This window comes from Oryzias latipes, chromosome 9, assembly GCF_002234675.1.
Source record: "Oryzias latipes chromosome 9, ASM223467v1".
In the NCBI taxonomy this organism is placed as follows: domain Eukaryota; kingdom Metazoa; phylum Chordata; class Actinopteri; order Beloniformes; family Adrianichthyidae; genus Oryzias; species Oryzias latipes.
In genome coordinates, this window is record NC_019867.2 from 19,826,301 (window position 1) to 19,853,744 (window position 27,444).

General features: G+C 38.7%; 1 protein-coding gene across 1 annotated transcript in view; it reads left to right on the plus strand.

Moving 5' to 3' along the window:
* Nucleotides 1-27,444, plus strand: part of tmem132c (transmembrane protein 132C) — a 151,317-nt gene that overhangs the window by 69,537 nt on the left and 54,336 nt on the right. The window contains exon 3 of the mRNA XM_011479419.3: nucleotides 7,471-7,617. Coding sequence (XP_011477721.1) covers nucleotides 7,471-7,617 — 147 coding nt within the window. The remainder of the gene's footprint in view (nucleotides 1-7,470; nucleotides 7,618-27,444) is intronic.

A 27,444-nucleotide genomic window follows, 5' to 3' on the forward strand; every position in this document is an offset into this window, starting at 1 on the left:
GCAGCAGAGTTCTGGAGAAGCTGAAGGTTCCTAATGTTGGTTTTTGGAAGACCAGAAAGCAGGGCGTTACAATAATCAACTTTACTCATGATAAAAGCATGCATTAGCATCTCCATATTAGCAAGAGAGAGTAGTGGGTGGACTCTAGACAGATTTTTGAGATGATAAAAACCAGTTTTAACCACCTGTTTTATATGGGGGATAAAAGTTAACTTAGAGTCGAAGATAACTCCCAGGTTTCTGACTGCTTCCGAATGACTTAATGAAAGTTCCTGTAGCTTCAGAAACTATTTCTCCCTCTTGGCTTCAGGACCGATAACTAAAATTTCCGTTTTGTCCTGGTTGAGCTGCAGAAAATTATTTGCCATCCATAATTTTACATCTAAAATACAGTTAAAAAGTGCTTCTATTGGTCTTGTGTCATCAGGAGACATAGCTATGTACAGCTGGGTATCATCAGCATAGCTATGAAAGCTGATGTGGGTTCTGATGACATTCCCCAGAGGAAGCATGTAAATGTTAAAAAGCAAGGGGCCAAGGATGGAACCTTGAGGCACACCACAATTAATTTTATGGACCCCAGAGAAGTGTGTGTCCATGCTTACCATAAATCTTGGGTCCATGCGGGCTCCAGTTGGTCTCCTGCAATATTTGCGGCAGCTGTGATGTAATTCAACTGAACACATCTGATAAATACACCTTCTGCCACTTTTCCAGCGTCCATCTTTTTAGCAGGCTGTGGGCCTTGGAAAATGCCACACGTTTTTTTCAATTGCCTTTTGTTTAGTGCTGGTTTCTGGGCACTGATTCGACCATGGAAGCCATTTTGAGACAGAATTCTACAAACTGTTCTGGTTGACACAGGGACTTGAGGTGACCAGGCGTGGTGGAGCTCTGCTGCAGCGGAAAAGGGGCTGGCCTTGGATTTTCGAACCAACAAACGGTCCTCCCGAGCAGTTGTCTTGCCGAGTCTGCCGGACCTGGGCTTGTCAAAAACATCTCCAGTCTCTTCAAATCTTTTTCTTATTCTTTGTACTTGACGCTGAGACACATTGAAGATCTCAGCCACCTCAGCAGTGGATAAGGTCTTCAGCCTCTTGATAATCACCGCTTTGGTCTCAGGGTGAATCTTAGGCATGTTGTCAGAGGTCAAGTTGCAGTTGATGTGAAGGCCTGGTGTGCTGGGGTTCTTTTTATACACACCCACTAATTGATTGATCAGTAATTGATCACAGGTGAGGCTGTAATCTAGGATTGGGTGCATCATATGACAAGGCGACAAAACTTTTGTCTTGCCAAAATGTGACCTTTCTGTGTTCATTAAATGATCAATCTTTCTTTAGTGAAGCAATTTTATTTTAGTGTGTTGAACATAATTTGGGAGGGTTTTAGCTTTCATATGAGACATTTCTAAAACCAATGGATTCATTAACAGTGAGGTTTTACGCTTTTGTTTCTACAAAATGGATAAGCGACAAGACTTTTGTCAGGGACTGTAAATCAATACATAAAACAAGAGGTGAATGTTTGCCTTGAGACACCCCTGATTGCAGCCAAAGGAAGACACCTGATCGTGGGTCATGGCACTGACACTAAAACAACCCTCCGGTCCAATTAACACATTTTATACAAAATTTATACTTAGATTAACCATTTAAATGTAGCATTTTCATTTCATCTCCCCTCTGGGAGGAGGCACGGGGAAGACACGGGGGAAAGTTTCTTGGCCACCCTGGAAGAGCCTTATGGTCCCCACCACTGTGCTACAATTAGGCAGAAGATGAATGAATAGATTCTGTGTTTACCTTTTACATTTAGATTTACATTTGACATTTATGTTTTTAATTGTATTTTACAGCGTAAAATAAAAATCCATGTAACTTTTGGATTTGCAAATGCATTTATGTTACTGATTTAGATATGGTAGATACATTTAAATTTACCCCAATCGTTGACTTTTATAATTCAGATGGTTCAGAGGTTTAATAATTAGGTCTAAAAAAGTGAGGCTTAATTGACTTTCACCTTTTTAACTTCTGAAACAGTCAGAGCAGTAGACCAAGACTCACTCTAATCCAGTGGTGATACGAATTGGCTTCAAATTTGCACATTTTCACCTACACCTAATTCACACAGACTTCAGCTAAACCATGAGGTTTTGTATCAAATGTCATATAAACTGTCAGATTACCAGGAAATGTGGTTCTGGCTTTCATTCTTATCCCCTCAGGATTTAGTATAATAGGCACATTTCTGAGTGATAGATGGCATTTTCTTCATCCTCTGCTCTCCCATGTGATTTCTTCTCCTTTAATTTGTCACTCTTTCTAACACAGAGGAGTGAACATTTGGTTTGTTGGCAAACTTTTTAGCAATATTTGAAATGTCACTTTTAACCTGTTAGAGAGTCCCATGCTTGCTGGTTACATAGCTAAATTGACCACCAAGCCAATAGAGGATGTTTCAACCGTACTGTGACAACTGCTCTGTGGGCAGGATATGGACTGTGGAGTAATGACTGGCTCCCTTTTGAGACTTGGCTCTATTTAAAACATTCTGAAACCTCACTGGAAGCCCTTGATAGACATCTCGATCACTGAAGTGTAACAAAACCAGATACAAGACCCTGCTCCTCCCGCTGGGAGCTGTGGAGGACTGTAGATGAGCCTTTTCAGCTACAGTTGTATCCTCACTCCCTGTTGGGTTCTCCTTGCTTTTCCCTTTTTCCTTTCCTTCTGGCTCCGAGAGCAGACCTTAAATTTGGTCAAAGAGAAAATCCATCACTGTGCTGACAGAGTACGCTTTAATTGTGTGTTGTTTAGCTTTATTCAGGAGGAACAATAAAACAAAGAGGTGTGCACTGTTTGAAATCAAGATCCACTTGTCTTATAAGTTAGAGAACATCTTGAACACATGTATGTGTATGACATTTAATTAATGTGTTTTGTTCCATATGAAAACTATGTTGTTTCAGCCTGAAAACCTGAAAACCAAGACCAAATCAAATAAAACAATTTTACTACTATTAGTGGTTCACGGATCTTGTGAAGCAACAACTTCTTGTGTTGGTATTTTATTATCAATAATGAAACCTTCAAAGGATAAACGTTTGGACACCATGTCTTATGGCCCCATTTAATACCTGAGTGTGTTAAATTTGTTCTCAGTCCTTGATCTGCCCACTTGGAAAACAATGAGCTCAAGTCCTTGTGAATAATTTGGAAGTTTAACCCTTTGAGAGCTTTGGCTCTGATTAATGCAATTCAAGTGGATTCTGAAGCTAAGGAAAGCTGATATGCAACACTTTATAGTAGTAAAGTGCTTCTTACGTAAATCAGCTGATTTTGTTGCGGAGAAGTAAAATAATATATTGTCTCAAATGAAATAATCTCAATAATGCCACAAATCATATTTTTGGTTCATGGGTCACCATTTGCATTTTCATTATTTCTAACTTTTAATATTTCATGTTCATGAATATCTTTGTTGTAAACCTATTTGAACAGAGTCTACTTTTAATAAAATCTTGGCTGAAATGTGCTCACCCTTTATGAGTCATTCAAGTCAATTTATCAGTCAAAATGTGAATTACCCAAAATTTTTTTTTAAATAAGCTTCATTTCAATATCTCATTTTAATCTCCCTCAAAGTTGTCACAAACTTTTTGGACAGTCAAAGTCACTTGAACTTATTTAACAAATTCAAGATAAGATAGAATGATGACTGGGTCTTTTTAAAGACAAAAAATGCTGTAAGAACTGATTCAAGCATTTCAGGTTATTGTATTGTCACTTTGAAGCCCTTATCACAATTTCTCTTTAGCACTCTTGAAATATAGGTTCAAGATAAATTGATAAATGGTGTTATGATTCAAATTTTCACCAATGGTGAGATAGTAAATTCACAATTTTATTACTACCTTGCTTGTTAAGTTGTTGCCATGCCGTCCTGTTGGTTTGACAAATGTTTACCAGTCCCTGGTACTACGGTTGAACACGCCATATCCCCTTTATGAATTATCTTTATGAGTTAGATGGGGTGAAACAACACAGTAACAATTTGGAGTTGAGTCACATCTTTAGGATAGTCAGTTATTGTTTGGGAAATTGAAATATGTATGATTTCTTTATGCTCCTTAGGCCCCCTGCAACACAAGTAAGTATCATTATTTTCTAGGACACGTAGACATTTAAATTGACTCTTTGGTTTGCTGTTTTCTCTTTAAATTCCTTTTCACTTCCCACATACAACCAGCAACACAACATGACAAGATGTGACATCAAAGAAGCAAGCTTGATAGGGGAGGGCAGATATAGTCACTGAAGGACAGATAAGCAATACCATCTAAAAAGGGCAGAAACAGATTCAAGATGAAAGGAAAGTCCTGTCTTTGGTCTCGTCTGCCAACCTGGTACGGATTTAGACAAGGGGAAGTATTGGGCCTTCTGTTAGAATTTCATTTGCTCTTTAGTGTTGGTACTTTAGCATCACCCTCAGAATAAATCATCTTTATATGTTAACTTTGTTTTAGGCCAGACTATGCACCATGTGTACTTTATATTATTAACTAGGCAAGGCAAGTGTATTTGTATAGCACAATTTGTACATTAAGTAATTCAAAGTGCTTCACAAAACAAGAAAATGAATTAAAATCATAAAGCATAACAGTGCAAAGATTAAAAACATTCATAATCATTATAAAGTTTACTTTAAAAGAAAGTAAAGAGAAAAGAACATGAACAGAGGTGTGGATAAGGACCCTTCAGTTATATACATGGCTAAACAGGAGTGTGCGTGAGTGAGCAGGCCGTTACAATAATCAAACCTACTGGAGACAAATGCATGAATAAGTATCTCCAGGCCTGGTTTTGACACTATGTTTTTGATTTTGGCAATGTTTTTTAGATGGTAAGAGGTGATGATGTTACTGACTTGATATGGCTGCTAAAGTTCAGGTCAGAGTCCATAATTACCCTTAGTTTCTGACTTGATTTGAAGCTTTTAAGAGACAGATAGTGACGGACACTTTCTCTTTGTTTCGTTGGACCAAAGACAACGACTTCAGTCTTGTCAGAGTTTAGCTGGAGAAAGTTGTTTTGCATCCAAGCACTAATCTGTTGGATGCAACAACTGAGTGAATCCACTGGCCCATATTCACCTGCTGTCAGTGACACAGATCTGAATATCATCTGCATAGTTGTGATAAGATGTGTTATTACTGCGAATTAACTGACCTAGTGGCATCATGTAGAGGTTGAACAAAAGGGGTCCGAGGATTGATCCCCGGGGCACACCACGGTTTAAGGCTATGCAGTCTGAGACGCAACCCCCAATTTCAACAAAATATTTCCTGTCTTCTAGATAGGACTTCAACCAACTTAGGCCAGAGCCAGAAATTCAAACCCAGTCTTGGAGTCTGTGTAAAAGGATCCTATGATCAACAGTGTCAAAAGGAGCACTCAGGTCTAGCAGGATTAAACAGTGACTTTGCATCGTCAGTGTTTAGGTGGGTGTCGTTAGTTACCTTGATAAGAGCAGTTTCTGTGCAATGATGGGGTCTAAAAGCTGACTGGAAAACAAATGAAAAATGAATTGTTTATTAAGAGAAAGTCAGTGAGCTGTTGGTAAACAACTTTTTCAAGGATTTTTCCTAAAAATGGCAAGTTTGAGATGGGTCTGTAATTGTTCAATACTGTGATATCAAGATTGCTCTTCTTCAGGAGAGGTTTAATGATTGCAGTTTTTAAGGCCTCGGGCCTCGGGAAATGTTCCAGAATGAAGAGACATGTTAACTATTTGAGTAATTGGTGCTGACAAAATGTTCAGTACAGACTTTAGAAATCTAGTGGGTTACACATCGAGGTAGCATGTAGATGAACTAAGACAGGTGATGATCTCTTAGACAGTTTTGTCAGTTACAGGTACAAAATGAGTCAGCTTAGAGTGACTAGGTGGCTGTTGGGTAGTTATTTGTGTTGTGAAGTTTATGGCTTTGTGAAGTTAATGCCCTGAACCTTGTCACTGAAAAAGACAGTGAACCCATTACATTTAGATGTGCAAACTAGTTCTAATGGCAGCTGAGCTGGAGGGTTTGTTAATTTGTTTACCGTTGATCACAAGACACGAGAATTGCTGCTGTAACTTCCAATGATTTCAGAAAAGGACCTATCCCTTGTTCTGCATAAGATTTGGTTGTAGGTGTACACGGGCCGGAGGAAGGGTTTGGTTTTATTTGGGTTTAGACCAGTTTATTCTTCAAAGCTATCAGTCATCGTACCAGCAGCATTCACAATGGCGCTGTCTTGTTCATACTAATGTTGGCTGATTTTGTTTGCGACTGTCCGCAAGAACTGTGATGAGCTTCTGAGTGGCATTTATACTTTTCAAACAACGTCTCCAGCGTTTATTTTCAACGTGAACCACATCTTGCTTATTCACTTGCTGCGTCTGTGAACGCGCTGAGGCAGAAGAAAGTGGCGTGTTCCCCCCGCTAAGCAGAAGCAAGCAATACAGAGGCAAAAAAAAAAAAAAATGCAAATTGGTCACCTGGTGTAGTGCAACATATGAGATATGCTATATGAGATATAAGACCTTTCCATTCTTTATTTTCTATCTTCTCCACTCTCTCTCTGTCTCTCTCTCTTTCAAAGTCTGTGTGTGAAGTTAGGTATTTCCCTTAACATCTTCAGTTAAGTTTTCATCATCTTCAGTGTTAAAAATACATTTTTTTGGACAGAGTTGCTCAGTGATCGCGCACTCTAGTCACCCAAAATAAATTCAGGTTAAATGACGCGATATGCAAGCGATTGCACTAAGGGCATAAATTCCGGTCGCGGGTGTCCAGCAGGTGTCACATTCTGCAGATGCTGGGGCAGTTCCGCAGCAATGGCTGTGCAACCACTGTGACGTGAGCCATAAGATTACTTTGAAGTATAAACCGGCCCATAAGGTTACGTTAATACGTGCGACCATAACAATTAGCCTTAGACACCCTTAAAATGTGTGTGGACAGTGCAATGTGCATCTTGTACGTGTGGCCAACACGAGTTTCAATCAGTTTTTTTTAGTTATATATAAAAAAATCTTTGGGTAGTGTGGCCAAAAGTGTGAAGGATGGTACCTATTCCCCCACAGATAGATTTTGCCAACACTTTTCGATTTTTTTTAACTTCTTTATTCTCTCTCTCTCTCTCTTTTTTTGAGTTACATTTTGTATCAAAAGCAGTTGTCTTTCAGATATTAAAGTAATCTGATCAAATACCAACATCTCAGCTGAGAGATGCTTTGAAGGTGAGATGTGTAGTGGACCCTCTTGTTAATGGTATATTGACAGAATGACAAAAAAGACTCTTTGAAAGAAGAGGCTTTATGTGGATCAGATACATCTAAGGAATTGCTGGCTTAAGTGAGACGCTTTTAGGGAAAGGCATTTATAAAGAAGATTCATGAAAAAAATGTTTTTCTTCTCAGAGTGAAGTTGAAAGAAGGAGTGACGTTTCTTGGCGCTCGTCCCAGCAACCCCACCCAGTGGATAGTTAGCCAGGATGTGAGGAGTGAAGGACATCGAGTGGTGACGCTCCACTGCCACAGGAAGGAGTCCACTTATGAGCGACAAAGGTCAGTTTTTTAGTGATTCAACACTTTTTTTTGACAAACTATTGAAAATTGCATGTAAGGCCTCATAATGAACTGATTCTTAGGTGCCATTATTAATACCACTGGTAAGGTTAAAAAGCTCATCCAACCTCAGGTGCATATCAAAAAAGTGAACACTGTTTCACTTCAGAACAATGTCCTGGTTTACTTAAACTACATTTGGTGCGGTTCACTTGTGTGTGAATGATCCCACTGACTTTCCGTAGATCAAGGAGCAAAAGCAAACCACAGCACCGTGCATTTTAGGTTACACAGCGAAATAATCTTTGACCCAAATCTGAAAAAAGGTAAATTATAAAAAAGTTTGAAAATATCTGGTGGGTAAATGTCCATTACATAGATGCTAGTACTTTTAACGATCCACTCCGATAACAATCATGTTTTTGGTGTCTTTAACATATTCTTCTTGCAAATGTTTTCTGATGATGCAGAACATATAAAAAAATTAAGCCTAAAATTGCATTTCTGCATATTTCTTTCTTTAAATCGTTGTGAATCAGGAGAAGACGAAAAAAAATTTCTGTTTGAAAAAAGCTTATTTGCAATGTAGAAAATTCAATAGTGGGCCAAAAGTTCCCTCCTCACAGCTCAGCTCCACATTGGGGAAGGGAAGGGGGGATGGGGTCACTCCTTGCCAAAGGTCTCACCCAAAACTCAGAATTCTTAATAAACTACTGCCACTCTACAGGAACTATGTCCCAGAAAACGATACAGTTTTTTGTGCTAAAAATGGCATAATCAAAAGACCACTGGACACACTTTTACAAAAAATGATATAAATGGGACTTCGTCAGTTGTAATGATACACATGACTTGATACAGCTGTGGAAAGCAAAATGTTGACTTTTCCAGTGTCTCAGTTTGCCTGTCACTCCCCCTCTCCAAGCATCCTGCCCCTCCCTTGGTCTCTTTTTGATTTACATATTTATATTCTCCACCGCCAAGCTGCAGATTTGTTTTGACCATTTCCAATCTGCATTCACGTCCTTAAACTAATCTGGCAGATAGGGAAGTGATTGCCAGTACCACGAAAAGGTTGCTGCGTTAATTAAGTGCTGATTGAAAGCCTTTGTGTGTTTTAATGGTTTTTTTCCTCCTCGGATCAGGAAGTAGTCTTAATAAATCTAACTTTCTAGTGACAGGTGTAATTTTATGGATTAGAGGCAGATTTGTGGCTGGGGAAAGCGTACTTATTGCTCTTTAGCTTTCGTTCCACTTAGCAAAGTCCAAACCATTCCCCTAAGAAAATAAGACACTTGACATTACAACTGCAACTTGATATCCAAAGCTGAGAAGGGGCTTATTTAAGTACTGCCTGCAAAGCATACAGTATGTAATTTGAATTCTTTGATCTAGAAGTTTTTTTTTAGACACACTGCTGTTACTGGGTCATTACAAAAAAATAATTCCAGTGTGACTGTGGCGGCACAGAAACTTCAGACAGTTCTGCTGCCTTCTGACAACTGTGACCATGCAGTCCAAAAGAAACCTACTTTATTCAGAAAGTCACAAAGCTAATTGTGAAACTCTACTACAATTATACACTGCAGAACATAAAGTGCAACATGTAAAGCTTTCAGATTAACAAGATGTGCTAGACCTTCCAGTCTTTTGTTTAATACGGTTTGACAGTCCTGTTAAAAGGTTTTTGTTATGGTTGACTGAAAACATACACTGTAATGCAAAATTTGCTGCTTGATGACATTTTTTTGTGAGTCTGCAGCCGTGATTCCAGACCTTTTTAGGCCACAGACCGGTTTGATGTCTGACAAGATTTTCACGGACCGGTCGGGAGTTGGCGATTGGTTCTTTTAAGCTTCTGCTTTTCGAGATTTTTTTTTTCTAATATCAAGTTAAACTGAAATTCATTTTTTTAAACGTGAAATTCAGTTTAAAAAATTAATTTAGTTATTTGACAGATGATAAAATTCAATGAAACAAAGTTTGAATTTGTAGAAGTTGTTTCTGACTTATAAAAACTCAATAAAAGCAAAATCAATGCCGATTCATTGTGTATTTCTCTTAAACACGTGGGTAATTTCTCTGCCAAATCTTTTTAGAACCCTTTAAATGTAATTTTCCTTTATATGTCAAAGTGGACGCTAACTTCAGCTGTGTCTGTCCTTTAAGGTTTGACAGATAAATAAAGTAAAATAAAATAGCGCAACCATCATAATCTCTGTATTTGTCTAATAAATATATAACGGTGGGTTTGGTATGTGGGATAAAAAAACTGATGCAATAAATCCAGATATCGAGGAAAAACTCCTGTTTTTGTCTGTAAATAGCAGATTTCTTCTTCTTTGAAGCTGAAAACTTTTCCTCAACGGCAATGGACACCAGTGAAGATCACAAGTCATTGAAGAAAAAAGGTTCAGCCCACTGTCTAGTGGGTCTAAATGACCCAACTCCCAACGTTAAAGTGCCTAGGATAGCACAAGGGTTACGAAGAACAAAAAACCTACAGATCGGTACCGGTCTGCAGGCCAGGATTTGAGGACTACTGGTCTACAGTGCATAGCACAATCACAGAGAGATAAACAAACCGCATAAATGAAGGTTATGGTTTATAAGAGAAGAAAGTGACATTTTGTTATCTGAAACTCAAAAGTATTACTCCATGGCTGTTTTTGTTTGTTTTTCTCATTTTGGACGGGTAACAGGAAATCTGTTTTTACTCTACATATTTTCAAAGGACCCTTTCACAGTTTTTCTGAAAATGAAAACCCTTTTTTTTTTTAATCCTATGAATCATCAAAAAACATACATTTTCATGTATTTAAACCGTATTCTTTTTCTTTCTTTTTTTTTTGCCTGACTTCTTGATGAGCCTTTGCCTTTTGAACAGCATGATATCAGAAAACTGCAGTGGTGAGCAGAAACATTGTTCTGATGCCTCCTCCTTCCCTCCGGAGTTCTTGTTCGTTTGAAATGCAGGAGCTGGCCCCTCTCCTCAGTCTGGTGATCACACCTTTCCTCACAGATGCACACTTCTCACTCCATAACTCATTACTGTAGTAAAATGATTTTTTTATTGATTTAAAAAGTGAAGATGCAGACAACAGAAGTGCACATATTTAGTCTAATCCGCGCTGTTTGGACCATGTATATCAGACTGTTCCTTAATCCCCACAGCTGTCAATGTCACTTTACAAAGAGGACCAAAGCAGTCCCATGATGGCTATACAATACACAATGCCCCACTTTCTTCTTTGGTCTCAGTCCCCTCCCTGCTCCCAGTTATTTCAATGAAGCCCCTTTAGAAGGAGATTAGATATAGGTGTCTCATCTCTTGAGCTGTCAGTCAGCGTGCTTTCTTCTTTTCAAGCATTTTTGAGGATGGGAGGATGTTGAAGTGTGTGAAACCAAAGGTCAAACAAGTGTGAATGTTGTTTTTAACAGCAGGGTGTAAGGTGCTTTTCTGTTTATTCAAAGACAGGCTATTGGTGGTACTCCAAGACAGTTCTTACAGTTTCTTGTTTTTTTTTTCTTTCCGCAGATGAAATAAATCCTTTGATATCCATACAACATTGATGTTCTTTTGTTTTGTTATTTACCCGCAGTCCAACAGAGCCCTCCAAGCATCCAGAGGAAGGCTCTAACTCAAAAATACACAGAGATGTTGACTCTGGTCCTTAATCTTTCTTTGAGAAAAGCTTTTTATTTTTTTTTTTATTTTGTAACTGAATAATAGAATTGGAAATTTAGTCCATTCAACTTCAGTTGCAGAGAACAGCCAAGAATATCACAAAAGAAGAGGTTCTAACTTAATAAAATTTACATTTTTCTGTATTGAATTTTCAAGATTAAGAGGCAGTAACAGGATCATTCAGAGTTCAGATCATCAGCTTTACTTCAACTCAGATTACTGCTGCTGGAACATGGAAAGGCCCTGTTGAGAAAGAAAAATAGGTTTGAATTCAAAGTTTTATTTGTTTTTTGCCTCAGTTGGAAAAACTCAGCTGGTTAATCTGACGCATTCCTTTTAAGGTAGTTAAGTCCAACTAAACAAGCCTGGACAGGGCCGAGCTGAAGTAAGAGCAATTTGTTTGAAATAAAAAACAGAGAAGGCTGATGTCATACCAACAACTGATTCATTCATTTGTTTTGTCCCTTTTGGGGTCATGGGACTGCTGGAGCCTATTCCAGCCACTTGTGGGTGAAGGCAGGGGACACCCTGGACAGGTTGCCAGTCTGTCGCAGGGCCACATATCCATATCCATTCACTCTCACACCTAGGGACAATTTAGAGTTTCCAATTGACCTATGAAGCATCTTTTTGGGAGAAAGCTGGAGACCCCGGAGAAAATCCACGCATGCACGGGGAGAACATGCAAACTCCACACACACAGAAAGGTCCCCCATTGATGTTCTGTTTCAAGTCAGGACTTGAACCGGGGGCCTTCTTGCTGCGAGGCAAGAGCGCTAACCACTGTGCCACCGTGCAGCCAGCAACTTATGTCTCATTATTGCCAGTTTGAATCTAAAGTATAGAAATCAGTACTTAAATTAAATATAACATTTTCATATAATTAAAAATAAAAAGATATAGGAAGGGGCTACCTTTGGTGATTATTAAATGAACAAACTAATTGAAGAAATAACAAAACGTAGCTTATTTGGCAGTCTGAAAAAAAATCCTGTGAAAATAGTTATTCAATTCATGTGAAATTTAATCCAACAGCACAAGAAAGGTGCCCTAACTCATGCACAAACTAAAGATTTGATGGACAAGCCTCCAAAGAGTCAAGAATCGCATGTTTTAGCCCTGATGAATGATAGTTAGATGCAAACAACACTTCTCTACGCCATAGGTTTTATTATAAATTAAAACTAGACAGCAGCTGGTGAAAAACTGGATCTTTTCTTGTATTTCAGAATGACTTGTTTTTATGATTAGATTTATGCAAACCCACTTTCTTTTAGCACAATTTCCTTACCCTTATGTTGGAATTAGTGAAATGTTTTCCTAAGATTACTGGAAAGAAATGTTCAAAGAAGACTTGGATTAATCTATTATGTTGCACACTCTTGAAGAGTGATCATTCAGGCTTACATGAGCTTTGTAAAAAGTCTTCAATCCTTCTGTTTACAATCTCTGCTCAGACATCTCGACTTTTACCATCACACGTGCTTTTCACTTCACGCTGAACTCCCCTCGCACCCATATGATAATGACAGATAATTTTATAAATCTGATGCATTAGTTTTAGCAAGTTTTTGATGAAAAAGACCACAGATATCCAACAAAAGCAGTAAAAGTAGAACAAGAAATAGCACAAAGGAAGATGATTTGTTTCAGTTTCCCAAAGATCTCAGCATGAGTGAAAGCACGTGAGAGTCCACAGGATAATAGCGCAAAACAGAACAACCCAAATCCTCTAAGTTAAAAGCAAAACATGTCTTATCACCTGCAAGGCAGCAACTGCTAGACAGCTTTTCTTTCAACTGTTTTTTTGGTTTCAAAAGGCCAGATTCACATTATTTATTTGGTTTGAAAACGTGTTTTACTGTTGTTTATTTTAATAAACGTACGAAAATAAGCATTATTTTTCATAATACTCTTATTTTGTGCACAACCTAAGGCTCACAGAGAGGAAGTGCTAACAATATGATTTTGCACTTTATTTAAAATTTCTTTTTGATCCTAAACCAGTAAAGACATTTTTCTTTTCAAGTGAGCTGTAGTAACTAGGGAAAATTATCTTTTTTAAACTAGTCTAAAGTTATCAAAAAAAAAAAAAAAAGTGATCTTTTTCCTTGCATTGTTTTGAAAATGTCCATTTGAGTATATTCTGGGTGTGGGTCTGGGTGTCTTATTTTGAAAGGAACACATGGGTACCTTTGGCAAATTCAACCTTTATTTTACATTTGTTAAAAAATGTTATTTTCTCTTTCTATTTATGCTTTCTATTAATGAAAAAAAACAGTTTGTGTCATATTTTTCTAAAAGGTGAAATATGGCTATGAGGCTTCTAAGTTTTGGCCAGTGAAAAAAAGGTAGGACCTGTCGGAGTGTTGAAAGTTTCAGACCTAATGCTCCTAAGCCATAAAACTAACATTTATTGTCTTGGGAAAATGTGTTTGAAACTGTTCCTTGTTTGTGTGCCATGGCTGCTGCACAGCCCCACCAAAAACATGAGAGCACATCGTTATTGATAGATCAGGTGTATTCTTTGCTGGTTCAGCTAGTCACTTTGAGCTGCTCGTCCCTGCCAGCTGAGCCACACCTTTTCTGCTCATTCACAGCTGAGGCTTCAACCGCGCACGGCTCGCTGTGAAATTGATTGCTTACACTCAGCTGTCAACTGTTCGTCACCATCTGCTTCACAGCTGAACATAAGAATCTTCAAGCATTCACAAAAAAAACTGTATGAATTTTGAAGACATTCATCATCCAGCAAACACTTTTTCAGCCTTTGACTGCTTATGAATTTGTTCTTTTTCCCGCAGAGATAAAAATTCCCCTCTTGCAATGCAACCACTTTTCCTGGCGGGCAGCATCTTGCATAATGAAAGCAATAGTGCGGTGACAGGTTTTCATCACGAGGTGCTACAGTGTGAAGACAGGTCGAGCTTTTGACTGAAATAGGTGTGCTGATGGAGGCATCAAAGTAAAGAAAGTGTCAGTTTCTTTTAGGTAAATGAAAGGAATTTGTTGAACGCACAATAGTGAGCTGTTTTTTTTTTATCTATCTGTGACAATGTCATGGAATGGTTTCATCAAAAAGCGGGTTGCAAAGATGGATGGGCAACATTGATGCACATTGCTTCACTCAACAAAATAATTTAAACATTTTATTTGTGTGATTTGGTTTTCAATCTTGGTTATAAATGTAAACCTCAGTGGAAGATAGAGGGATGGGCAAACATTTTTGAAAGCCGTTCATCCTCACATCCTACAACTTTGATGCTGTTAAGGTTTGCAGGGGGAGCTGGAGGTAGGCCCAGCTGCTGTCGGCTGAGGCTGAGTACACCGTGAACAGTTTGCTTGTTCAACATGGAACCACTCGCCACAAGAAGACACTCTCGGTTGCCTGACATGTCTGTGGTGCATGGTTAAAATGTCCTGGCACAGGTGGTGTTTTTGGGCATGGGTGGTGACTTGCAATTTTGACAGCAGGCAGAAAGTGCTTCATGAGCCTGGCACAAGTAGAATAAGGGTTGTTCTTTATTGCCACATTAAAACCTCACTGTGCACCATCTGTGCAAAGTGAATGAAAAAGTCAATAAAGAATCACCAATCAAACGAGCATGCACTGTTAGAAAACAATGGAGAAAAGCTATGCAGCAGCAGGTAGAGTGTGCAATCTCCACTAAAAAGACTCCAGCTGAGATTGGAAAAAAAAGTAGATTTTTGGCTCTAAATCTCTTGAATTGACATTTCCAAGTTAATCTGGTTTGCAGCAGTAATAAAGGAGCTCAGGCTTTGCTTGAACGCTTAGTGCTTTGATCAAAGCTAACTTAATTATCCTGTGTATCCTTAATTAGCAGCTAAAAACAGTGAATTATTGAAAATGCAATTTTCTTGTAAGGATGTATTACCTGAGATGAAGAATCTTGCAAGATGGGAGGTGCAATTATCCCATAGATATTGAGCTAAATAGGCCGTTAAAAAAAGCAGTCCTGTCAAACTGTGAGGGGTGGAGTTCATGGATGACAAAGACACGACAAGGCTGTCGTTTTGGGGCTGAAGCTTTATGTTGAATCTGTATTTATGCACGCTCATACAAGACAAGTTCCTCATTTTTTATTTATCTTTACGTCAACAAATCAACAGAGCGGGTTTTGCAGCGTGGTGCAAAATGTGTTTCTATGATATGCCAGAGAAAAAATGCACTTTGATTTTGAGGAGTTGTCCTTGTGAATGTAAAGGTGAGTCCTTTCAGAATACAAACATTCATACTAGCTCAGCATGCTGGAATCCAGAAGTGGAGGCCTCAGTCAAGTTGTCTTGTTTGCTCATTAAAGTCCCACTCCGATTATCTTTTAATCTATTCTAAAAGAGTTCCCAGTGGTTTTTAAATCATATTCATGTCAGATTAGGCAAAAGCCAAAAACCTGTTGCTTTTAGATACACCTCTCCAACAGCTCGTTAATGCAAATTTCTAACCAGCCAATCACATGGCAGCAACACAATACATTTAGGCATGTAGACATGGTCAAGAGAATCTGCTGCCGTTCAAACCGAGCATCAGAATGGGGATGAAAGGTGACTTTGAACGTGGCATGGTTGCTGGTGCTTAACAGGCTGATCTGAATATTTCAGAAACTGCTGATCTGCTGGGATTTTCACCCACAAACATCTTTAGGGTTTACAGAGAAAGGTCTGATAAAAAGAAAATATCTGAGTATTGGCGAAAAGTGAGCCAGTTCAGACGAGGAAAGCAAAGACGTACGTTGATGTAGTCGCCTAAAGGTGGATGCTTCAATATAGAGTGAAGAAGAGAGCTTGTGGGTTGCCGTTGTAAGTCCTGCACACCACCTATACGCTTTTCCAACAGGATTTTTGCGTCTGCTCCTCATTGACCACAATTTGAATAATGAAATAATTGAATTTTAAGCTTAATTTTCTTTAAATATGTCCATCATTATTCATCATTTAAAAACTGCTACAAAAACATGTTAAAAACACAAAAAACAGATTTTCCTCAGAGTTAGTCTTAGTCCATAGTGTGAATGGAGATCACTTTAAAGCAACCACTTCATAAACTTCCACACTCCTCAAACTGTGGACACCAGGCCATCCTCTCATCTCTCCTCTAAGGAGCCACTAAAACTGAGGAATAGGAAGAATCTATTAAAATCTCTTTTCACATAACTGCACTCGGACCCATTAAGACTTGTTTAACAATGTCTGATGCAAATCATCCAAGAGTTCAAACTGATATATTTAAATCAAAGGGATAATTAGCTGTGAAGATCTATGATAGTGCCACTGAGGCAGACCTTTAAATTTCATCAGCGTAAATGTAAGGCTTCCCAAAAGAAAAGTAATCATGCATTTGTAACTTGTAGATTTCACAGGGACCTCGCAATTCTCACAAAACCCTTCAGAAGCAAATTATTTATAGTTTCCTGACATTTCCTGCAAAACGGAAATGAAACAAAGGATTTGAGATGGATTTAAAGTCCTTTCAGCCTCTTCAAAAAGATTAATCATGCACAGATGTGTCATTCTTTCACTGATATCTTGGGGTCTAGGGAAAATTTGCTTTTCTATGTATGCGATGAAAAATGTCTCATTACATCACAAATGACAATGCTGCATTAAGGAAAATGGTTGGAAAAGTAAAAATCTGGGATTTTAGCCTCTTGATTTTCCCACAAATCAAGTTTTGTTCTGCAGTCCTGAAAATGAGCCACATGCTGTGGGCTTTAAAGTTTGCATAATGTTGCATAAATCATGGCTCAAATGAAACGGGCCAATTACATTAGAGGCAAACAAGAATGGTAAGTTGACAGTCTTATTGCTAACGCTCTTAATAATGAATCAGCCAAATTCCCAGTTGGCTCCATTTACAGTAAAAACCCTCTCTATGGAGCCTCATTGGCTGTGTTTACCAACACACAACAGTTTAAGCTTCCTTTTCTTCTGCTCATCTTTTATTAAAAGAAATTTCATTAGATCAATACTCATTTGCAACATCTTAGATGTGTTACTTCCTCATATTGATGCTAATGGTTTAAGCAAGTCTGAAAGGAACAAGGGAGCGTTATTAGGTTCTGTAACTTAAGGCTGGTGGGAAGGAAGCAGTCGGATTGGTTGCTACAGAATAAATGTGATTCCGTTTTCTTTAGCGGGATGGAAGCAGAAGTGAGGCATATTGTCTGTCCTCTCAGGACAGCCGGCTGGTTGCAGTCGTCAGCCCAAATTACATCTGACTGTTCGGCAGCTTCTGTGTTCCATTGCAGGACAGAGACAACAAATAAAAACAGGCTTTAGACAAACAACTACAGTTGTTTTTCCTGTTTTACACTCAAACAACATCAAATTTAGATTAATCTAATGGAACATATTTACTACATGAATTTAGCTGGCTTTCTATAGTAACACAGGACAGAGAAAGTGTGGTTATGAGCAGACATTTTGAAAGCAGTCCCAGTGGTCTTCTAATTATGATGATGCCCTTTTTTATAGCCAAAATCAAAAAACCTGTTGTCTTCTAGGACATAGTTTCTGCAGAGTGGCAGGAGCTCATTAGAAATTCGCCTGTGGGTGGGACCATGGCATGGAGTAAGTCCGCCTCTTTTTTCTATCATCCAGCTGTTTACACGCTCTCCTGCTATCTTACAACCTCTTAAAATCCCAACCTAACATTACTGGCTTAACAAAATCAATGAGCAATATTGGATCTAACCAGCCGTAGAGTTTTCAGACAGATTCTTGTTAAGACGAGGAAAACAAACACATACATGGATCTATTTGTCAACATGTGGAGTGGAGCAGGGAGCTTATGGCCCGTCGATTGTAGCTTCCATGTCACAGCTACAAGCTTCTTCTGATGGCATTTTCCATCTGCTCCCGATTCACAACAAACTGAATAAAGCATTGCCCATAAATGTAATTTTAAACTGTAAACACGTTATAGGCAAAACTGAAAATTAGTTAACCCACTTTTTAACCACTCTTTTCTTATTTTAAGGTAATTTCTGTCTCATTTTTGACTAGACATTGTTGTTGCTGGGCAACAAAAACATTAGTTTGCCACAAAGATGCATATAAGAAGCTCTAGCTGAAAATGAGAAACTTGGGAAAACATTAACTTTGGCCAGTGATACATTCTGGAAACAAAATATCTCATAAAAACCTCACAAATGGTCTGTTGTGAAATCTCTAAAGCATAAAAACGTGTGCCAGTAATAAGGAAGCAGTTAATTTACATTGTGACATCACTTCATTACTGCTTTGTTCTTTGCCCAACTGTTAGTAAATGTTTATCTATATGCTGTATGAGCCCCATCGCCCTTTATCCATTTTTCTGTGTTTTATATCTTGCAAACACAAAAAATGGATACAGGGAGTAAAAAAGGGCTGCAGACGGCAGTGTGAGATAACATGTGGACAGCCAGAGCTGCTCCTCTGCATTTTAATGTCCTCTCTCTGGATGACCACAGCTTTTGGTCTTTCTTTCTTTCTTCTTTTTTTTATTTGAAGTCTAGAAATAAAAAAAAATGTTGGTGTTTATTTAGCATGCCACTTTACTAAAAGCATCAATTTTACCTTTAGTGCAAAAGTTCTGATCTTCTTTGCCCCTGGAAGTGTAGCTGTACCTGCTTTGCTCGCTGCAGGTAACACTCAGCTGGGGAGGAGAAATTGTCTGAGCCGTAAACATGCAATTGTCAGCAGGTCTTCTGACGAAACATCTGATGTTTCTTTTCTGCTCCTCAACTGCAGTTGCATTTGTTCCATGACTTTCAACCAATTCAGTTAAATCTGGGGTTTGCAATTTACATTTACCAAAAAAAAAAAAAAAAATTCAATTTCGTCTAAGGTAATCCCTGCCTTTAGACCAAGAATTTTTTCTTTAACCTGCACAAAAAAAATAATTACTAATGAAGGGGTCTGGGCTGTGGAAAAACGTGGGTTGAGGTTCCACCCTGGGCACTTCTCCAGCAGAAACCATTTGTGAAAAGCTGAAGACAAATAGAAAAGATGTGGATCAAATCTTCCAACCTGCGCTGCTGCATTTGTGCGTTCAAACACTGACAACCAATCTTTTGCTGTCCTTGGTTATCTCCCTTAGCCTAACAACTCCAAAGCAGAACTCTGTCTGGCTGATAACATGCAGGGAAAGGAAGGGTGCCACCAGTGTGCCTGCAGCTCTTTGCCTGTTTAGCAGGACTTACCGGCCCTGACATGTAATCAGGCTGGACTCACACCTCAGCAGGCCTCTGGGGTATCGAAGGGGAGACCCTGAGCATCTCAACACAGTAGGACTCACAGATATGCTCATGCCTCCAGATGAGATGTCACGGTTTGTACGTGTCACCTTTTCGACTTCAAGCAAACACACAAGTGTGCAATGTTTCTGCTTCTCTCACACGAGCAGTGTATTTGTATAGTCAGCCATATCAGTTTTGTGGCACAATTTTGAACAAGTTAAAGAAAAGAAGATCATTTAGGTTTACTAGGTTTATTAAATTCAACTTGAAATGATGCTGTTCTGTTGTTTATATTACAAAAATGGATAAAAAGATGAATAAGAGCAATAACCCAAAGTACTGTTTCTGCATGTCCTCTCTTTTTTTACATTACTCAACTGAGTTTTAATTAAATTCTGTTCATTCACAACGTACCAATTCAACAGTGAGGTTGTCTCAAGGCTCAACCTGCAAATTCATTTTTGCTTTCTGCATGCCTCACTTAGGATCCTGCCTCAACTTTAGATTAAAATCAAGACTTTTTGTTCAGAACTGCAGCAGTTTGAAGATTTTTCTTGTATGCTGCTTTGGTTAGGTTCAGTGGTTTGTATAATGATCTAAGTTCACATTGTTGGAGGCCTAGCTTGAAATCTGAGTCCAGATAAATTTGATTTAAACAACTTGTTCAACTTAGGGACTGTATAATACCTACGGTCACAGAAGTTGCAAAATCTGCCAAATTTTTATTCTCATCACTCTGAAGTCATTTCCCCCTTTTTCATTTATTTTCTGTTAAGTTAAAGCTTAAAGACCCGCTCCGATTAAAATTGTGTTTTTGGTGTTTTTAATAAGTTCATGTGGAGTTTTTGTGACAGTGGATCAAGATAATTAAGCTCAAAATTGCTTTTCTAGGTATTTTTTTTATTTAAATAGATGCAAATCAGGAGAAGATGAAAAATCTTGTAGCTGTGACATAGAAAATGCTTGAAGCTCGGAGGAGTGCATTTAAACAGATTGTTGATGGTAAATAGGGGTGGGCTTACTCCACACCAGCAGCCCCGCCCACAACCCACAGGCAAATTTCTGATGATCTCTGCAGAAACTATTTCCTAGAAAATGACACAGTTGTTTGGCTAAAAATCATATAATATAACATATCATATGATATGATCATATTTAAAGGACAACTGGGAATAACTGGGATTTAAAGAAAACTAAGAAACTGAAGTGCATTACCATTGTAGTTTGGAACATCTTGGAAGGTGGAAGATGAATGCTGTGTTAAAGGCTGTCTCTGAAGAATTTTGTAACATGCCATCACTAAGGTCATCTTATCCTCTTCTCATTTATGGCTATCTAGGGTGTACACCAGGGGTTGGGACATCAGACCTTAAGGGCCTCGTGTTTGTTTTACAGATAACCTTGTTCTACTTGCAGCTGATAACCTGGTGTGTCCAGCCAATTAGATCAGAGCAAGGTGTGTTGCAAGAGGGAACTGAGATCTGCAGGCCTCAGTTGTTTCATTTTATCTTTCATTTTCTGTAAGTCTTACTTGGTCACACCTTGATTTGGACTCTTTAAAGTGTCTAATGATGAGCGACGACTTCTTTATAAAGACTAATACACTTGAAATGCCCCTGAAAGCAACAGACCATCTATTTTTATCTTTATTTTCTTTGCTTTGAAATTAACAAAGTCCCTTTTAGGTTTTGCCAGTTATGTAATCAGTGTAACTGAATACGACCTGATCAGCAGTGCACTACTGCTAATTACACTCCATTTCTATAGAGGCTTTTAATCTGTGCAGTTGTTCCTAGCTGCCTTTGCACTGCTCGGTGAGTGGATTTTCGACCTAAGGTAGCAGTGAGGCATCTAAAGCTGCCTTTGGTTTGTGAAGGTTACTCCGAAATGACACACTCTTTGATGCGTGTGCCATTGATGGAAAAAGCCTCAAAAGTCTCTCGGCTGCTTTATGAGGGAGAGAAATACTGATGCGGCCAGGCTCTGGTTGGTAGTGCATCATTCTGTGATCTGCTTAAACTATTCAGTCACTTGATCAACGCTCCATATGTCACGGGCTGTAAGTGGGTGAGCTGCACTGAATCACAGTGCTAGATATGTAAATGAATGCCATTAAAGCTCTCTTCCTTCAATTAGTCTTTACATTTCATGACTGAGTACTCCCAATTATGGATCAATGTCTCATTTCTACTCACGCACCCCTGGGTGGATGCAGGCATTTTAGCCATTACCAAATGCTTTATAATGTCCCCCCCTGCCAAGAAAGCCCTTCGTAATCATACTCCTTTAGTTGCTGATCAATGAAAAATGTTGCTGTTCTAAGCCCACTTAAACTGCATGTATAATATATGCACCAGGGCTGTTCTTTTTAGGATCACTGTAAGATCTTATGCCTTAGTCACATGCACGGGCGCAGTGGGTTTTTGACTTGTCCGGGTCCATGGAGGGTCATCTTAAAGGGAGTACAGGTTTGTCTTGAGTCTTGTTCAGCCACCTTAAGGAGACTCATGAAATGGAACGTACGATTGTCGTACATGTGGTAAGTGTACTGTGAAATATATGTAAGGGTAATGTAAGTTACACAAACTTGTGACGTATGGGTGATGCTGTCGTACGGTGCACTCTAGTCATTAGTGAGGTGCACAGACTTACTGACCGTGTTGCACACACGGAATATGCAGGTGATACGTAAGTGCCCTTAAGATGCCCATAGGATGCCCACAAAAATTAGTCTGTGATTGTCTAATGTACTATTTACTAACAGTCATGCTGCAACCATGGAGCAATCCTAGCACTTTAACAGAACCAACAGGCCACTTGCAAACTGTGCAGGGTTCCGAGGGGTTGAAAAAAAAATGAAATATCGATATGACACACCTGTGTCTGACCTACTTCCCCCTTACTTACCCTTATGCGTTGGCTAAAGCTACGTATACACCAAGATTTGACGGGTTCTTGAACACAAATTTTGCACATCTTGCTGCAAGCTTTTTCTTTGACAGCTCTTATATATGATATTTGAAAGACTTTGTTGGGGGACGCCATCCATACATCAAAATGTGCATTTATACGCTTTTACATAAATATCTCATTGAAAGTGGTCCCTTGAACCCGCGTTGCCGAGGTTGTTGTAAACGTAGCTTAAGTGTTTACCAAAATCTGATGCCAGCAGCATGCCCTTAGTAAAAAATGTGCCTGAATATTTTTACGCTATTGAATCACAAAGCGGGCTACGATCTTTAAATTTCGTGCTGGCCACTTGCATACCCTGTACATGCATTTTTTGCCAGCCTGTATCCACACGTACTGTACGGGCAGTTGTTACTATGCATTGTATTCAAACAAATATTCAGTTTTTAGCTTGGTAGTATGTTTTAAATCATTTTTGTGTATATTTTTCATTCGTATTTCACACATGAGCACTTTAAGATGTGCATAGGGGATGGAAAGCTGAACAAGAACCCAGTAACATGCAGGGCTCTCACATAGATTCTCTGAGCAGGTGTTCACAAAAAAAAAAAGATTCTACATCATGAAACATTTCCTTTCGGCTGTGAAAAGCAGCCAATAAATGGCTTTGAAGTTCATGTGTGAGTTTCTTAATTATGGATCCCTCATGTGCTTTCAAGAAAGTAGTATGTGCGCAGGAGTTTACTCTTCCGTCACTTCTTCTCACCTCTCCGATCCCCGAGTCACTACATTAACACAGAGGTACAAGGCAATCATGCCCACGCAGCCTCCCCATTTACTTCCTCACCAACACTGTAATTATCCCAAACAAAGCTGTTCTGTTTACACATTATGTTAACACTTCTAAAACGACAAGACTACAACTTGGATATTTCAATGTGAATGTAACTCCATCCTTGCCAATATGCAAATAGGCATAATTGGTGATCATGGCTGACAGTTCTATTTGTCTTCCAGCATGTTTTTGCAACAGATTTGAAAAGATCTCTGATCTTGTTGGTTGAGGTTAAATACAAACAGTATTTTTTTTAAAGATGCTGGCACTGATCTTGTTCTGCTGGAACAGCAAATTCAACATCTGGCAGGGATGTCCTTACTCATCCATGACCTGCTTGCTAAGCACACACTAATGCAGAGCTGATCCTTTCTGCCGCTCACTCTGTGACACCCATTTGTGGATCTCGCAGAGCCGGAGCTTAACCTCACGTATTCCACAAGCATTTGGGGGATAAATCCTTGATTGCGATAGGGTATCATTGATCTGATCCTGTAGGCCTCTTTAGTCAATGACCCTTGCATGCTGTTCAGGTTTAGTTATATGCCAACAGTAACTCAGCTGAAAGGAGTTAGGTGCTGTGTGACTTTCCCAGAACAGCTCTGCCACTGCAGGTTCTAGCTCAGGCCAGGGTGGTCACAACATCAGCCTGTTGAGCTTGTAAAGAGGGGTGGGGAGAACATTTGCTACCCAGGTTCAGTAAACAGCATCTGCTGCCCCCTGGTGTGTGTGTGGACGAGTTATCAGCAGCATTCCTGCCCATTTACAATATCTAGAAGTGAAATAAATGCTCCAATGTAAAAAGGATTAAATGTACCTACAAGAACTGACATGTTAGTCTTTTTTATAGCCTTTCCATTAAAGATGCAAATGTTCAGTGCATGTCACCTGAGAGCTGATACAAAAGTTGACCAATGAAGAAAACTGTATTCATTAGGGACCCATTGCACTACAGATTCTACAGTACTTCATCCGAGAGACTCTAATGATGATGCGCTACAGAAAAGAATTTTGTTTTGATTAAACGGTGGTGAATGGCGCATTTCATTAACTGAAGGATGTGATTTTAGTTTTTTTTTGTGTGCAAATAGATGTGCTGCTGCTGGATCCCCGACTGATACTTTAACTCGGCTCATTTTTCCTGAAGGCAATGAAGAGCAATATGCAAATGTGATGGAGTTCCCCCTCTGTGTCCCCTCGACCTTTTCCATCCGCCATTCTGCCTCTTTCCCTTCATTACCTCCTAAACAAACTGACCATCCTGGCAATCTGGAAATATATTGTCTTTTCCTGCACCACAATCATGGGCTGTAAAAGAGAATTTTTAAACAAGTAGGTCGAAGTCCCAGAGAAAGACGCCAACCAATCTAATCTAAGTATTTTTTACTGAAGTAAATGCATCTGCGACTTTAAAAGCAAAACTTTTCTCCAAGTCTAAATCAAGTTCCTATTAAATATAAATATTTGAATTGTTTGAGTTTTCCAAGTTCCTTTAATGACGTTTTACATGACTGAGGGGTAAATGAGTCCAGGCCGGCGGAGGACAACGAAAAAAGCAAGTTTGAATAAAAGCTGAACAATTTTTAGTGGATGAGGTCTAAAAAACTGCAGCTAAGATAGTCAGAAGTTTGATCCCTTTATCAGCCTTAAAGCACTCAAGTCAAAAGCCTTTGGTTTCCATCCGCACTTCATTATAATCTTATAATTAATGACAGGCGGTAATTTGTCTGTGTGAATGTTTGAAAAGGGGTGGAGAATAAATTATTAAATTAAAGGCAGTCTCGTGTCTATCAAAAGGGTTTTAATTTAAGCAGTGTTGATTATTTGGATTGCATTTTTATTTATTTGGCCTGAAGAAAAAAGCATTAGTAATATGTATATTTCCTTTTAAACATAGAAGGCGACTTTCCTCAGTTCTGCTGCATGCTGACGGCATGTATTCCTCTTCCCGCTGGAAAATGCACCTTTTCACAAGGTTGCATTTATCTTAAACCAGTTTCCTAACATAACAATGAGGTCACTATGCCTCAGTGACCTCCACAGTCACCAAATCTCAGCCCAATAAAGCGCCGCGAGGACGTGGTGCATCCATGGGATTTGCATTATTGATGCGCAGTATACAGATCTGCAGCAACTGTGTGATGCTTCCTCCAGAGACCAAAAATCTCTGAGAAATGTTTCCATCACAGTCTGGGCCACAAAGAATTAAGACAGTTCTGATGCTAAATACAGTCTAATTTCTGTTGCGTTACAAATAGAAAGTGCATATGCAAAAATTAATTTTTTTTGGTTTAATTTAGTTTTAGGGCTCGATATTTAAAATCTCACTTTAATCATCTTTTGACCGAGTGTAAAAGCGTTCCCAGTGGTCTTTTAGTTATGATCACGCCATTTTTAAACCCAAAAATCTGTGGGGGGGTTTTTAGGACATGGTTTCTGCACAGCTGCGGGCGAGAATGTTGGTGTGACGCAAGCCCATCCCCACTTCCCGTCACCCATCTTACTCTGTTGCTGGCTTACAGCTCCTTACCTCGCCGGTGCAACAAAAAAAACAAGCAATATTGGATCTATCCAGTTTCGAGCCAGATTCCAGCTCAGAAAAGGAAAGATGTTAATGTATGTATTGGAATGGAGCAGAGCAGGGAGCTTGTGCCCCGCCCAGTGTATTTTCTACGTGACAGATGTATTTTTCTAACATCTGATCCTGATTCACAATTATATGAATAAAGAATTACTCAGAAATGCAATTTTGGGCTTAATTTTTTTCATATATGTCCTCTAACATAAGCATGTCCTCCTATTAAATAATTTAAGCTTAAAACTGTTTCTAATTTTCTTTTTCTTTAAATTGTTATGTATAATGAACAGATGGAAACCCAGCCCTATGTTGTGACGCAGCAACAGAAATGAGCGGGCCACAAGCTCCCTGCTCCACTTCATTCTGATACATCCACTCACAGACAAATACATCCAATAACTTTCTAAATTAAAATATAGTTGTTGTGGGACTTAAAAGACATTAATAACATGCATATATTTAAATCAAAAGTGCTGGTTAAGGGTGACTTGATTTGATCACAACATGTTCTTGACGTCTTCCATGTAGAAATATTATGAAATCTTGAAACTGTAAGAATCATGCAGACACAGCTACATAATGATGCAGCTCATGATTAAAATGTAGCCACTTATTGGATATCTGCATTGTGAGTGTCGAGTATAAAAACACATATTTATCCCCTGTGGCCTCAAACAGCCAGCTCTTAGAACGTGTGCTTTTTAACTGCTCAAGTCCTTAAGAACAGCCTTAAAGAAAGAAAATAACCCCCAACTTAAAGCCTTTATGTGGTACAATGTTCTACAAACACGTCTCAAGCCTAAATAGAAACATTTGATTTTCCTAAGTTTAGATTTAGACTATTCCAGTGCTATTCATCCAGTCTCTGCACATTTCACTCTAAACTATTGAAGAGAAATACATTTCCAAATCAATACTCTGATAGAAGCCATATGTTGTTGTCACAGTTGGGTAGCATTTCGAATGTTTTCAGATCACAGCACAAATGATGTTTTTACATTTTCTTGGATCATTTTTTATGTTTTCATTCTCTTCTCTGTGACTTTTTATTCTCTGGTGGTTAGACAGAGCATATCACTGCCAAGCTCTTTACGTCCAAAGAAAAAAACTCAACAAAAGTGAACGCACTTCACTGACATTTGTCACTATTATTCCCCCCTAATGTTGTCCTTTTATTTGAAAATGGTAGAAATGGAGTTTCCCTCTTATCTCTGTCTCTTTTGTATTTCTGATAGGCCAGAATTGAAAAGGTCGGTTGGATGTGTGTCATTGGTCGCTTATCTCTCTACAGCTGCTCTTAGTCCTGGCTTTTCCCTTCAACTTTTTTTTTACAAAATAGAAAAAAAAGGAAGAAAAAATTCTCTCTCTATATATGTATATATATATATATATATATATATATATATATATATATACATAGATACTGTATTTGACTCGAATATTCATGTGAAATAGAAAAATATTAACAGATCCATCTACTCAATTTTCTCAGTCCAACTTGCAGAAAGCGTAATAGTCTTTTAGAGGAGCAATGTACCACTGCACTTAATCTCTTTTTGTGAAATTAGACTTACAATAG